Below are 14,875 nucleotides of genomic sequence, written 5' to 3'. Positions count from 1 at the left end.
ATGTTCTTTCACTTGCCTCAAAGATGCCTTTTGTGACTTCTCCCAAATTTCAACACACCCTCGTACAAGCACCTTTCTGGGACCCAAAAACAACTCTTTAGTGAAAAGGAACTAAATCTTAAACTACAGAAAAATTGTAAACATAGTTCATCAAACTTTTACTCTCTGAAGCATCTGAAAGTCTGTTAATAATATGATGCCTCATTACCCCCTTATTAGGGGGTATTTAGTGTGTATTTCCTACAAACAAAACGAGACCATTTTCCCACATAATCATAATGCAAATACCAAAATTGTTAACACTGGCACATTATTACAATCTAGTCTTCAGGCCCCCATTCGATTGTGCCAACTGAGACTCATGAATCACATTTAGCTGTCACACCTCGACTCCATCAGTCTGGAACAATTCCTCAGTTTTTTCTTGACTTTCATGACCTTGACATGAAAATTACAGGCAGTTATTTTGTAGCATATCCCTAACCTAGGGTTTTTCTGGTGTTGCCTCATGATTAGATTTGGATTATGCTTCAAATTCTTGGCTGTTCCTATTCTGAAGGAAAACATGGAGGGTGCTGAGCTCTATATCTCAAAACCAAGTCAGAGATGGGTTTTTTTTTTTAATGGGCAAAAGTTAAGACAAGACACTTCACCAAAGAATAGATATAACTGGTTGGTTGATATGCACAGGGAAAAAAATCATCATTAATCATGAGGAAAATGCAAATTAAAATTATTATGCAATACCACTTATAAACTCACTAGATGGGATACAATCAAAAAAGATGGACTAAACCAAGTGTTGGTAAGGCTGTGAAGAACTGGAATGCCTCATATATCACTGATGGAAATGTAAAATGGTATAGATGCTTTGGAAAATAGTCTGGTGGTTTCTTAAAAAATAAAAACACTATTTTCAAAAGTGTCAAGGCATTGGAGCCAAAGGAAGTCTGAGGAAATGCTCCAGCCTTAAGACGACCAAAGAGACAGGACAACTAAATGAAACACAGATTGCTGAATAGGGTTTGAAGAGGAGGAAGTAATAATGTGTCATTGTTAATTTCCTGATGGTGGTGACTGGCTATGTTACAGTTATGTAGGAGATATTTCATTTGGTAAAAATACACATTGAAGTGTTCTGGTGACATGAGGCACTGTATGCATCAACAATTTTACTCTCAAATAGGGCAGGGAAAAGGCTTTTTTGTATTGTCTTCATAATATTTCTATACATTTCATATTGTTAAAAAAGTTGTTAAGGGGCACCTGGGTCGCTCAGTTGGTTAAGCATCTGACTTCGGCTCAGGTCATAATCTTGCAGTTCATGAGTTCGAGCCCCGCATCGGCTCTGTGCTGACAGCTCAGAGCCTGGAGCTGGCTTTGGATCCTGTGTCTCCCTCTCTCTCTGCCCCTAACCCACTTGCACTCTGTCTCTCTCAAAAATAAATAAACATTTAAAAAAATTAGGGGCACCTGGGTGGCTCAGTTCATTGGGTGTCCGACTTCGGCTCAGGTCATGATCTCAGGGCTTGTGAGTTTGAGCCCTGCATCAGGATCTGTGCTGACAGCTCAGAGCCTGGAGCCTGCTTCAGATTCTGTGTCCCTCTCTCACTCTGCCCCTCCCCTGCTCGTGCTCTGTATCTCTTTTAAGAATAAATAAAACATTTTTAAAAATTTAATTAAAAAAATAAAATTAAAAAGTTGTTAAATGTAAAAAATTGTGTTAAATGTGTAGCATTAAAAATGCTTAAAATTATTCTGTTACAGAAAAAAAATGCCTTCCTCTTTCCATTCTATACTCTTTAAAGACTTTTTTTTTGAAATGTTTGTTTATTTTTCAAAGAGAGACACGGAGCATGAAAGGGAGAGGGTCAGGGAGAGAAAGACACACACAGAATCTGAAGCAAGGTCCAGGCTCCAAATTGTCAGCAGACAGAGCCCAATGCAGGGCCCCAAGCCCAAGAGCCAGGAGATCATGACCTGAGCCGAAGTCTGATGCCCAACCGTCTGAGCCACCCAGGCACCCTCCACTCTATACTCTTAACCCATTTTATAAAAGTTTTCTTCATACTACTCACCAGTAAGTGAAACATTATGCGCTTGTGACAGTCTACCTTCTCTACTAAAAAGCAAACTCAAGATCAGGGACTAAGTTTTGTTCACCACACTATTCTCAGTACCTAGAATAGTGACGAGTACATAGGGTATTCATATTTGTTCAATGATTTAATTTGTAATTTTATTATGGTTTAAAATAAAATCACTATTATCCCCTCCCCTACATATACACATTGCTTGCCCTATGGCCCATCAGCTCCACTTCTAAGTAACCAAGAGAAATAAAAGCCAAATGTCCACACAGAAACACAGATGAATGTATAGCAGCATTATCCATAATAGACAAAACCCAAAAACATTCCACATTTCCATAATCTAGTATATCCATCCAATTAATTACTATTTAATGACAAAAGGCAATCAACTACAGATTCTGGGAAGGACATGGATGAATTTCAAAACCTGTTTAAGAAAACACCAGATACAAAAAACTGTATCTTGCATGATTCCATTTTCATGAAAGTTCAAGGACAGGCAAAACAGAAAGCAGATCAGGAATTGTCTGGAGGTGGTAGTAGGAGTGGGAACTGACTGCAAATGACAAGAGGGAACTTTTTGTAATGATGGAAATGTTCTAAAGCTGGATTGCAGTGATGGCTGTACAACTTAATTTACTAAAAATTATTGAACTGAACACTTAATTTTAGGATATGTTGATATAGCTATTTTAAAATAAACGGCAGACAGCTAGAGAAGCTTCCTTTTGCTTGCTATTTGGACAATTTTTAAAAAATCAATGTCATATTAAGTGATGGATAAGGCTATGTGCTGTAAGGAGGGATATAAGCATTTTAAAAGAGCTTGTTGGGGTGCCTGGATGGCTCAGCTGGTTAAGTGTTCAAGTCTTGGTCTCAATTCAGGTCACGATTTTCCAGTTTGTGAGATCGAGCCCCAAGCTGAGCTCTGCACTAACAGTACGGAACCTGTTTGGGATTCTCTCTCTGCTACTCCCATGCTCATGCTCACTCTCTCACACACGCTCTCAGAGTAAATAAACTTTAAAAAATAGATGAGAGCTTGTTTAGCCAAATTAAGGTCCAAACTACAAAATGTAAGACCCTGATAATCAGTAGGAGCTGCAATTTTCATTTTCTGTCCATTTGTTTGACTCTTCAGGTTGTCCTTAAAGGGAATTCTCAGTATCTGTATTAGACTCATACCTGGCCACCCTTCCAGCACACTAGCAGGAGGCTCTAAGAGTACTTAGGCTTGGAAAAACCACCTCATTAATGCTAGTAATTGAAATAACCTTACAAATTACAACTACAGAGTTTGAATTTGTGTAGATGATCCTGACTGGTTAAGAAACTATTAATATTCTTGGTTAGGATACCCCACCAACTTTTTAGTTGTCACTCAGTTTTATTTCTTACAACAAAATATGATTCTTAAATAGACAGAACAATTATGCTATGGCTTCAAATTCTCAAAAATTATTTTAGGGGACATATGTAATAAGAAACACTTATGTTCTGCTTAGTATAGAAAAGAAGCACTTAGTATAGAAAGTGCTTTCTTGGGGCGCCTGGGTGGCTCAGTCGGTTAAGCGTCCGACTTCAGCCAGGTCACGATCTCGCGGTCCGTGAGTTCGAGCCCCGCGTCAGGCTCTGGGCTGATGGCTCGGAGCCTGGAGCCTGTTTCCGATTCTGTGTCTCCCTCTCTTTCTGCCCCTCCCCCGTTCGTGCTCTGTCTCTCTCTGTCCCAAAAATAAATAAAAAACGTTGAAAAAAAAATTTTTTTTTAAATAAAAAAAAAAAAGTGCTTTCTTTTCATTTAATAACAATAGAAAGAATAACCCACTTAAAAATTGGTTTGTGCATTCAGCTTCCCAAATGCAGAAAAACAGGAAGGCCATTTAAAATTAAATGACATATGGGGCGCCTGGGTGGCTCAGTCGGTTAAATGTCCGACTTCAGCTCAGGTCACGATCTCGCGGTCTGTGGGTTCGAGCCCCGCATCAGGCTCTGGGCTGATGGCTCAGAGCCTGGAGCCTGCTTCCAATTCTGTGTCTCCCTCTCTCTCTGCCCCTCCCCTGTTCATTCTCTGTCTCTCTCTGTCTCAAAAATAAATAAACGTTAAAAAAAAAAATTAAAGGGGCGCCTGGGTGGCGCAGTCGGTTAAGCGTCCGACTTCAGCCAGGTCACGATCTCGCGGTCCGTGAGTTCGAGCCCCGCGTCAGGCTCTGGGCTGATGGCTCGGAGCCTGGAGCCTGTTTCCGATTCTGTGTCTCCCTCTCTCTCTGCCCCTCCCCCGTTCATGCTCTGTCTCTCTCTGTCCCAAAAATAAATAAAAAAATGTTGAAAAAAAAAAAATTAAAAAAAAAAATAAAATTAAATGACATATCTAGTGACTTAAAAAAAAGTATTTTAGACTTGTGTTGGGGATAAATGCTATAAAAAGAAATTAAGAAAAACTCACTGGAAAGAAGTTAACACCAAGGCCCTGACCAGGCCTCTGTTGTAACCCTCTCTTCAAGCCACTCCCATTCCACCAGGCATCCCACACACTGTAAGCTCCTTGGGCCACACGTTTATTTCACTGATGTACCCACAAAACTACAACATGTCTAGTGCATATGTTATTTGTTGAGTTAATTATAACTAGGAAGCCTAGATGGGAGTTAGCTGCTCAGCACAGAATGATTTTATAACAGTACTTTTACTATATTACTCAGTAATTTATTTCCTTACCTGCCTGCCCCAAACACTAGTGTAACATTTTTGAGGGAGATCAAGGAACATGGCTCAGGGCCTGGCACATAAGATGCTCTCTGGTCATTCAATCAAACAGGAGAGGCATATGCCCAACATCACACAACTGGAACCTGATAGACCCAAAGTCTAACCATTTTATTTCTGCATGAGTTGCTTTATACTCCACGAGACTGAGTGAGGTGAGAGAGGATCCAGGTCTTACCAGGTCCATTTACTTCAAGGGAATAACAATTAGAGCATTAACCAGGTATGAGCACTCAGCATTTCACCTACATACTTCATTTAATCCTCATGACACTGAGGAATACAACACTACCCCCTTTCTACAGATAAGGAAAACAAGACTCAAGTTGGATAACCTACAGCAGTCACATATCTAAGTAGTAAAAACCCATGCTCTTACATGCTCCATCATACAGGCTTCCAGAAAAAAAGTTAAACCTTGGGAGGAAGCCTGTGGCCAAAGATCAGAATGCTGGCCTCAGACAATCTGGTCAAGAAGTCACTCAGCAGATGTTGTTTCTTAGCTGTTTACTTTATTGTTAGGCTGCATAACTCATACATGTGTTACATGTTATATATGTATCAAATATTAAATAAATTTTAAAGATACCACCCAGTTTAGGGGCCACCCCTATAATGCCAGAGATAGAAAAATAAAAGAACTCTAAAAGCAACCCAAAGCCCTCCTTCTGCTTCAACTACTTCTCCCTCTCCTCTCTTCCCTTCCTTCCCCACAGGCTCCAAAAAGCAGGGAAAAATTCCAGCCTGGAGAAGAGCAGGGGAAACAGCACCAAGAACTAACCCGGCAAGTCAGCACTCAATAAGAGGCATCTTTTGACTACCCCCACCTCATACCTCATACCTTAGAGAAGTCCAGCCTTTTCAAATGATTCCACCAGCTGACTGGACCAGAGGTGGACACCATCCCAAACTGGATCAGATTCTCTACCCCAGGAATTAGATTTAGAGTGCTCTCAGCCTCTAGTTGTCAATATACTAAAGACACATACCTTGGGGGGCGCCTGGGTGGCTCAGTCGGTTAAGCGGCCGACTTCAGCTCAGGTCATGATCTCGTGGTCTGTGAGTTTGAGCCCCGCGTCAGGCTCTGTGCTGACAGCTCAGAGCCTGGAGCCTGTTTCAGATTCTGTGTCTCCCTCTCTCTGACCCTCCCCATTCATGCTCTGTCTCTCTCTGTCTCAAAAATAAATAAACGTTAAAAAAAAAAAATTTAAAAAAAATAAAAAATAAAAAAATAAAGACACATACCTTGGGGAACCAAGGGTAAGCCCTCTTCTGCCAAATGCATGGGGATGTGTTGAAAAAGGAAAAAAAAATCTCTGTGCAGAGACAAAGGGTGCAAGTTGATTTTGTAAATGTCAAGAGAGAAGGAGGTAGGTACGCTGGTCTATTTTCTAGTTCCTGGTTACAACCATACTTGAAGCTTTAACTGCACTTCCTATCCCTGAAATATCATAAGAAAGAGCCCTGAATCTTAATCACAAATTCCATTTCTACAGTCATTTTCTATGAGACAGTGCATGAAACACTCCAGCACCTTACACTACCTTTCAATTAGCTAGCTCCAAGTTGTTCTTCAGGTCCCAACTTAAACACCACTTCTTCCAGGAAATCTTCCCAGACTATTCAAAACATTTTAGCTCCACCTTTTATACGCCCCGGTGGCACTGTGCACCTCATCATACTCGGTGTTATTCCTTTCCTGTGGGACTATAAACACCACAGAGTAAAACCACCTCTTCTGTTCAACACTTTGATCCTATTGCCTAGCACATAGGCCAGGTACACACTTAATAACATCATTAACTGAATGGAAATCAAGAAACTGGTAGACGTAGGTAGAAAGGGTGAGAAGAAATCAACACTAACCTCCTGATAAAAAAGTTTGACCCTACCTCCCTCATCCTTTCCAAGTAACCAGTTTTTCCCTTTTCTACCTCCCTACAGCCCCAAGTTAGCTCTGACAATTACCATTTTATACTTCGGTGCCAATGCATTCAGGAACTGGGGCTGTAGGAAGTATGTTTCCAGATAGCTTGGTATAACAGAGTAAAACCTATCAAAAAAAAAAACAACAAAAAAAAAACACAAAAAAAGTCACAGATTTGGGGGTCTAGATAAATCTCAGTTCCACTATATATATATTGGCTGTGAACCCTGGACAAGTTACATGAAATCTGGTTTCTTCATCTATAAAATAAAAAAAATATCTATTACCTCAAAGATGAGAAAGAAAATGAACTTGAAACTACAGTACCTAAAACAAGGCAGGCTTGTGCAGGTCCCTACCCCCACACCCTACTTCCCAGCTCCTACTGGCCATGGGTTCAAAACACATACACTGTCCTAACTAAGAATCTGAAAAGTGCCTTGGAGAATCCCTGCTGGCTTTCCAATGCGAGGGAGGCCCAAGTAGTGAAAGAGAAACAAAAGGGAAGAAATAGCATCTCAGGGTTAGGTAGGTGGGTACAGTGAACTGGATACAGGGTGAAGTAGCTCTGGATGTTTGTTGGGGAATCAGTTCTTTTTTAATTAGTAGGTACCTTATTGTGAACAAAATGGAAAATATTATATGGTTCCTGGGAAAACTGGGACGCTTTTTGTAAAAATGTTCTCATAAATACTTGATAATGAAAAACAAATTAAATTCATGGAAATGGCTTATCAGTTATAGCTAACCACAGGAATTCTACACTTTTTTTTTTTTTCTTTTTTAAAGAGAGAGAGGGTGAGAGAGAATCCCAAGCAGGCTCCAAACAGCAGCACTTGATGCGGGGCTCAAACTCCCAAATCATGAGATCATGACCTGAGCCAAAACCGAGTCAGAAGCTCAACCAACTGAACCACCAAGGCACCTGAAGAATTCTACACAATAGGGATGCTATTAATATCAAAATCAATTTTGTTGAATAGCTTGAAAGTACTCAAAACTTTCAAAAACACTGAATTTTCTGTTGCTCATGTAAACTGGTGTACTCAGATATTTGAGCTCCCAAAAGTATCCAAGAGATTTCTTTATTAAAAGTTAACAGATTGGCATCCCAGTGGCTCAGTAAGTTGAGCATCCAACTTCAGCTCAGGTCATGATCTCATGGCTCATGAGTTCAAGCCCTGCATCAGGCTCTGTGCTGATGGCATGGAGCCTGCTTTGGTTCTTCTGTCCCCCTCTCTCTGCCCTTCCCTGCTTGCTCACTCTCTCTCAAAATAAATAAATAAATAAATAAATAAATAAATAAATAAATAAATAAATCTTTAAAGAAAAAAAAAAAAGAAGGTTAACAGAGGCTGCTGGCTGACTCAGTTGGTAGAGCATGTGACTCCTGATTTTGGGGTCGTGAGTTCAAGCCCCATGTTGGGTGCAGAGATTACTTAAAAATAAAATTAAAAAAAAAATTAACAATTGAGGTACCAGGGTGGCCCAGTCAGTTAAGTGTCCAACTTCAGCTCAGGTCATGATCTCACAGTTTTTGGGTTCGAGCCCCACGTTGGTCGGGTTCTGTGCTAACAGCTCAAAGCCAGGAGCCTGCTTTCGATTCTGTGTCTCCCTTTCTTTCTGCCCCTCCCCTGCTCATGCTCTGTCTGTCTCTCTCCCTCTCAAAAATAAACACTTAAAAAAAATTAACAATTAACAAGCAAAACTAAGAATCTGATCCCAGATCCATTTGTCTTGAGCTTCAATAAATGATATACACTACTGCTAGTCTTGCCTTTCAAACAGGTAGTACAAATGACCTAGCAGAGTTTTAGGAAGGGAGGGAGTGCTAACAGCAGACAGCAGTAAGGGTATGTTTATGGAGGAGATGAGCCTTAGAGGAAGTCAGGACTTGAACAGGGCCCGATGTTTTGCAAAGGTTGGAGGGGTATACTGCTAGCATCCTGACAGGACAATTCTCCTGCACAGGGACTGTACCACACACTGTAGGTCGTTTAGCATACCTGCCTCCACCACTACAAATGGAAGGCCTATAACACTCCCCAATCAATGTAACAACCAAAAAAAACCAAAGCAAAACAAAACCCAAAGACATTTCAAAACACCCCTGGAAAGGGGATAAAAGTCATACCCACTGAGTAACCCTAGATAAGCAGAAAGAAAAGAGAGTAAGCAGAGCAGGTAGAAAGCATAAAAAAGACAAAGAGGGGAACATAATTCACAAAATTTGAGGAGGAACTGGCAGAGACAAGACTATCCTTTAATGACTCTCACTTAACAAATGAAACTGAACTCCTCAGTAAACAATGTCCTTCAGGATTTGACCCTGCCCATCCCACTGTCTCAACTTCAGCTTTCTCCTTAAGGCACCCTATACTCCTGCCACCCCAAACAACTTGTGGTTTTCCTGACCTAATGTGCTGCTTTTGCATGTACATTTTCCTTTACCTAGAATGCACATTCAAGGTGAAATCCTAATCATACATCAACACCCAGCTCAAAAGTCTGTGAAGCCATAGAAACAGCCCAACAGCTCCACATCACTCAGGCCTCCTTTTTCTCAAATCGTTACACATATTCTTTCTGAATGGACTGGTATACTCTGTATTACTGTTCAATTCCATACAACTATTTGGACTAAAAAGTACTACAGGGGAGAGACCATGGGAATCCTGGCACATAACAGGTGCTCAATAAATATTTTCTGAATTACCTTATGTGAAAGTTTTTAAAAAGGCTAAAAAGTGATACAAGCAAGGAGACAACAGGTATTTCCTGTTATTAAAAGCATATATTTTCTCAACTTTGATCTTTGGTGGCACATCATTTAGGAACCATACAGGCTGGGATGCTCTATCATTTCCTAGCTTTGTGTCCTTGGGCAAGTTAACTAACATCTCTCTGTCTCAAGTTTCCTCACTTTCATACAGAGCAACCACATTTGCAGTGTGGTTATGAGGATTAATTAATGTATACAAAACAAACAGAAAGTGCTGATTTAAACGGTGGTTCTACTAGTCTGCCATAATCAACAAATTTTGGTAAGACAGGATGTTAAACCATTAGGAAGATGATCACACTGAAATTTTGCTTGAATCTTTTTTTTTTTTTTTAGGAGAGTAGAAAAATCAACAAGTCTAATAGCTTGTCTTCAAGCTGCATTGTTTGTCCTCTACAGTATTCAATGCCAATCCCTTATGACTACAGTCTCCCTTGGTTCCTGTGATGATGCGAATTCCTGGTTGTCCTGTCTCTGTAGCACACTTCCTCTGTCCTCTTCTGCAACTTGTCCTCTATTGACACCTAAAGTGAGGCACTTCTTTGACTCAGTTCTGACATATTTTTCTCATCTTATCCACTCTTAAAGTATCTCTATTTCAACTAGTATCTCTATGGAGGTGACCAGTATGATGTCTCAATCATATTCAGGAAGTATTTCAAACTCAACTTACTCAAAATACTTATCTTAGTTAATAAATGAACAAGCATGCACAGCTTCAATTTCTCCTCTGTCATACATTTTTTTTTTCTTTTTTTCTGATTCTTCTACGTCTCACCAGTCCTCAGATTCCTATTCCTTTGCCTATCTCTTAATAATATTTGTCTGGGTTATCTTTGTCCTCAGTAGTTCTTCAACCTTTCTGGGACAACGGACCCCTTTGAAAACCTATTGAATGTAACGGATTGTTTACTAAAACGATGAATATACACATCTGCTTGCAATTTCACTTAATCAATGACCTCAAATAAGAATCTGTACTCATCCATGCAAGATTACTACTTACATAATTTTCACCTCCAGTTTCAACTTCCCTCTTCTAAATTTCAAGATGCCTTCTGGATATAGCCTAAATGGCCTACAGTCATCACAACTTAACAAGTCTGAACTCACTATTTCTCCCTAATAAGCCTGCTCTACCTCCAGTATTTCTCCTCTGATAACAGCACCACTATCCTCCCAGGCTCCCAGCCTAGAAGTCTTAGAATTAACAAATATGCCCATATGCAATCTCAGAAATCCTGGTCTCAGAAATCCCTCTTAAATCCAAAACCCATCTCTAAGACTCTTACCCTTTAAGACTGCATTATCCTTTACTCCTTCCCACACTTGCCATAATTCAGTCTTTCTATCTTACTTCAGAGAAGAGCCCACTATGGATTTTTTTTTTTTTGAGAGATTTTATTTTTAAGGAATCTCTACACCCAACATGGGGCTCAAACTTACAATCCTGAGATCAAGAGTTGCATGCTCTACCAACTGAGCCAGCTAGGTGCCCCATGGACTCAATCTTAATAAGGTCTCTCAACACCTCTGTTACCCTCCAATGCCACTTTATCACTTCACACCCAGGCAGTTACAATAGCCTAATTGATTCCCCCCACCAAATTTTTTTCTATCATTTCCATCATTGTTGATCTATCTTCCCCCAAAAAATCTAAGAATTGACCATGTGACTGCCTGTTTTCAAAATCACTGATGCTTCTTCATTGCACAAATATACAAACTCAGTTTTGCCTTTAGAGTCCTCTACAGCTTGCCACCTAAATACTTTCCCAAGATTAGATTCCACAACTCAAACTGTCACTTGAGCCAATTATCCATCAAAATCATACCCACTCTTAAAGACCCAACTCAAACTCCACTCTTCATCTTTATACCCTCCATATAATGATTAGGAAAGGGCTCTGCACAAAAAAGGCAAAATTCCTAACTGCCTGAAAATCTTTAACTCTGTCGGGAAGTGTCACATTTTAAAAAATATCACTATTTAAATATTAACATTTCATTCAAGAAGCCTCCCATAAACAATCAACATTTACTAAATGCTAAGAATGTGCAATGCAGATTAAATTCTTATTTAGATGAGGATAAAAAGCTATAACCTGGACCCAGAATTATAATTCCAATTATACTTATATTTGGATTTTACTCAGGAAAGGAAAATTACAGTAAAAGCTATAACCTGGACCCAGAATTATAATTCCAATTATACTTATATTTGGATTTTACTCAGGAAAGGAAAATTACAGTAAAAAAATTACTTGGCATTAGGGGTGCCTGAGTGGTTCAGTCAGTTAAGAGTACAACTTCGGCTCAGGTCACAATCTCACAGTTTGTAGGTTCGAGCCCCACGTCCAGCTCTGTGCTGACATTTCAGAGTCTGGAGCCTGCTTAGGACACTATGTCTCCTCTCTCTCTGCCTTTCTCCTAGTTGCTCACGCATGCATGCTCGCTCTCTCTCTCTCTCTCAAAAATAAACAAACATTGGGGCGCCTGGGTGGCGCAGTCGGTTAAGCGTCCGACTTCAGCCAGGTCACGATCTCGCGGTCTGTTGAGTTCGAGCCCCGCGTCGGGCTCTGGGCCGATGGCTCGGAGCCTGGAGCCTGTTTCCGATTCTGTGTCTCCCTCTCTCTCTGCCCCTCCCCCGTTCATGCTCTGTCTCTCTCTGTCCCAAAAATAAAATAAAAAACGTTGAAAAAAAAATTTAAAAAAAAAAATAAATAAATAAACAAACATCAAACAAATTTTTCAAAAAAAGCACTTGGCATCTCCTCTGACAGAAAATCAAGTAAGTCTATGACAATGACAGAAATACTTACTATATGTAAGTTATCTTCAGACTGGTAAAAATCTTATCAAGAAAAAACAAAAAACCAAAAACCTTTCAAGTGAAGTGTCCTAAACCTAGATTTTTTCAGTCCATATTTTACATGTAGGATTTTTTAAAAAAGCCCAAGGACTTGATGGACAATTCTGAGCTTCTCATGAGATGTGTTTACCAGCATACGTACCAGCAGGTGCAATAGCAATCAGATGTATGATAGAGAAGTGATGCTGTGGGCAGTACTTTGTTACCTTCTAGGGCATTATTTCTTTTGACCTGACCTAATTTAAATTCTCTTTTGGCTCCTAACTCTCTGAGTTCACTACTTTTCACAGTTGTATATGTGAAGCACTTTGATCCTCAAGAAAATGAAAATGGTCAAGATTCAATTAGACTTTTTTTTTTTTTAAGTCTTTCTAAGATACTTGTTAAAACATGCCCTTTATGGCATTTCTAAAATCACAATCACTGAAATTTGAATACAGTTCAAAAATATATTTACTTACAACAGTAATATATGCTAAAATTCTGAAGTTATTAATAACACCACTTAAGGACAGTAGGGTATAATAGAGCTGCAGCATTTGAAATAGGACCTCAGTCTACAATCTCAAGTCTGGACTCTACTTGTATGACCTAAGAATCTGCTTCACTTACAAATACTTTCTCACCTGAAAGAGGGATATCACCACCTTTTCCTCCTTCGAGGTGGCTGTTCAAATAAAATGAAATAATATACCTAGAAAAGCACTTGCCAAGTGTTCAATAAATATTAGTTTACTTTTTCATTCAAAACAAAACACACTCACAAGAAGATTTAGGTGTAAGGGAGTCTACACTTCCATTAAGTCCTCATCACAAAACAATACAGCTAGTTCGAAGAACTACAAACGTTTCTGAGGGATATGGATCAAGATAAGGGAGGCTGCATGTGATTCTACAAAAATTCCATTACGGGTGCATACATATTGACCACTAAAACATTAATAGGAAAAGTCCACAGCAATTGTGCTAAAACGTCTGAATACATTTCTGCTGGCAAGAGAACTCACTCGGGGTAAAGAAAAAAAAAAAAAAAAAAGAGTCAGATCAGGCCCAACTCCAAACGACTCTAATAAATTAAGAGAGCGGTACTGGCTTATTCTTCATGAAACGCAAACAGTATGGATATTAAAATCCATTTAAAAACTTCAAACTTAAAATATTTCATAACTAACACTGCTGCCACGAATGCTTTTTATAGAAAGCCTGCGCAGGAGAGCACCGTTAGCATCACCGAAAAAAAAATTTAACGAAAGTCGAGGGAAACGGGAGAGGGAAGATCATTATTTCGGCGTTCGGCACACATGCCGAGGCGAACCCCTTTCAAGACCGCGGCCAACACCACCGTCGACAAGCCTCTGAAGGAATTCCTGGCTTTACAATCGGATGTCAAAAAGAAGGCCACGATGCTAGCAAACTGGGAGGTGGAAGGGGATGAGGGACCGCTTCCGTTCCCTTCCCGGGGATCCTGGCTCTAAACTCGGCGCTGCGCCCGGGTCTGGGGGTCCCTGGGTGCTGGCCTCCGCCCCCTACGCCCCTCCCCGCGACAATCGAAGGCCAGCCCGCGAACCGCCGCGAGCAACACCCAAACCTCGACAGTCTCCCGGGCCCCGCCTGAGGCCCCCGGCGCAGCGACCACAGTGAAGTCATGGATTGGGGTCGCAGCGGCGCCGGAGGCCGGGGCGCGGACGAGGCCGCGGCTGCGTCCGCTGCGTCCCCAGGCGGTGGGGTGGGCGGGCGTGGCCCGGCCTGCGAGCGGGCGTGGACACTCACCACACCATGCCGTAGGCGCCCTCGCCGATATACGAGAGGTTGGTGTAGCGCGGCCCCACGTCGAACACCTGCCCGCGGACCATCTCCGGGCCCGCGCCCGCCGCCGCCGCCGCCGCCATGTTGGCTGCCGGGCCGCCGCCGCCGCCGCCTCCGCCGCGAAAGGCTCGACGTTCCGCGGCCGCCGCTCGGCCCACGCCGCGCCTCTCGGAGGGACCGCGCCGCTGCGGGTGCAGCTGCCGACGCTAACCGGGAAAGAGCAAGGAGGGAACCGTTTAGGAGAGCAACAGGGCCTACGGCCACTCGGACCGACTGCCTGCCTGACTGACTGACGGGCGGGCCGGCGGGCGGAGGGAGGGGCGAGCGCCGAAGAGGGCGCCGGGGCGGAGCGAAGAAACGTGTACGAGGATTGGCTCCCCCCGCCTCGGGGCGGGGCTGCAATGGCCAGCGGAAGCGGCGAGGTCTGGGCGGAGCACTGCGGCGGCAGAGTCACCGCCCTGCGTGGTCACGTGCGTTCGCGGGGGAGTTGGCGCGGGAGGCGGCTCTGGAGAAGCAGAAGGACACCGAGGCGTCAAGTTGGGGTGTATATCGCTGAGCCGGAGAGACTGTCAGGGAAGGGAAAGCCCCGGAGCGGGGTACTGACTGAGTCAGGGAACGACCTAGGACAGCGC

The 14,875-nt window shown here is 42.0% G+C and overlaps 1 protein-coding gene across 1 annotated transcript in view; it reads right to left on the bottom strand.

Moving 5' to 3' along the window:
* Positions 1-14,549, bottom strand: part of MAPK1 (mitogen-activated protein kinase 1) — a 105,801-nt gene extending 91,252 nt beyond the window's left edge. Inside the window, exon 1 of the mRNA XM_058692855.1 lies at positions 14,208-14,549. Coding sequence (XP_058548838.1) covers positions 14,208-14,326 — 119 coding nt within the window. The 5' untranslated portion in view covers positions 14,327-14,549. The remainder of the gene's footprint in view (positions 1-14,207) is intronic.
* Between the last annotated feature and the right edge of the window lie 326 nt (positions 14,550-14,875).

This window comes from Neofelis nebulosa, chromosome 11, assembly GCF_028018385.1.
Source record: "Neofelis nebulosa isolate mNeoNeb1 chromosome 11, mNeoNeb1.pri, whole genome shotgun sequence".
Taxonomy (NCBI): Eukaryota; Metazoa; Chordata; class Mammalia; order Carnivora; family Felidae; genus Neofelis; species Neofelis nebulosa.
The sequence above is the reverse complement of the archived record's forward strand: the minus strand, read 5'-3'. Positions and strand labels throughout refer to the sequence as shown.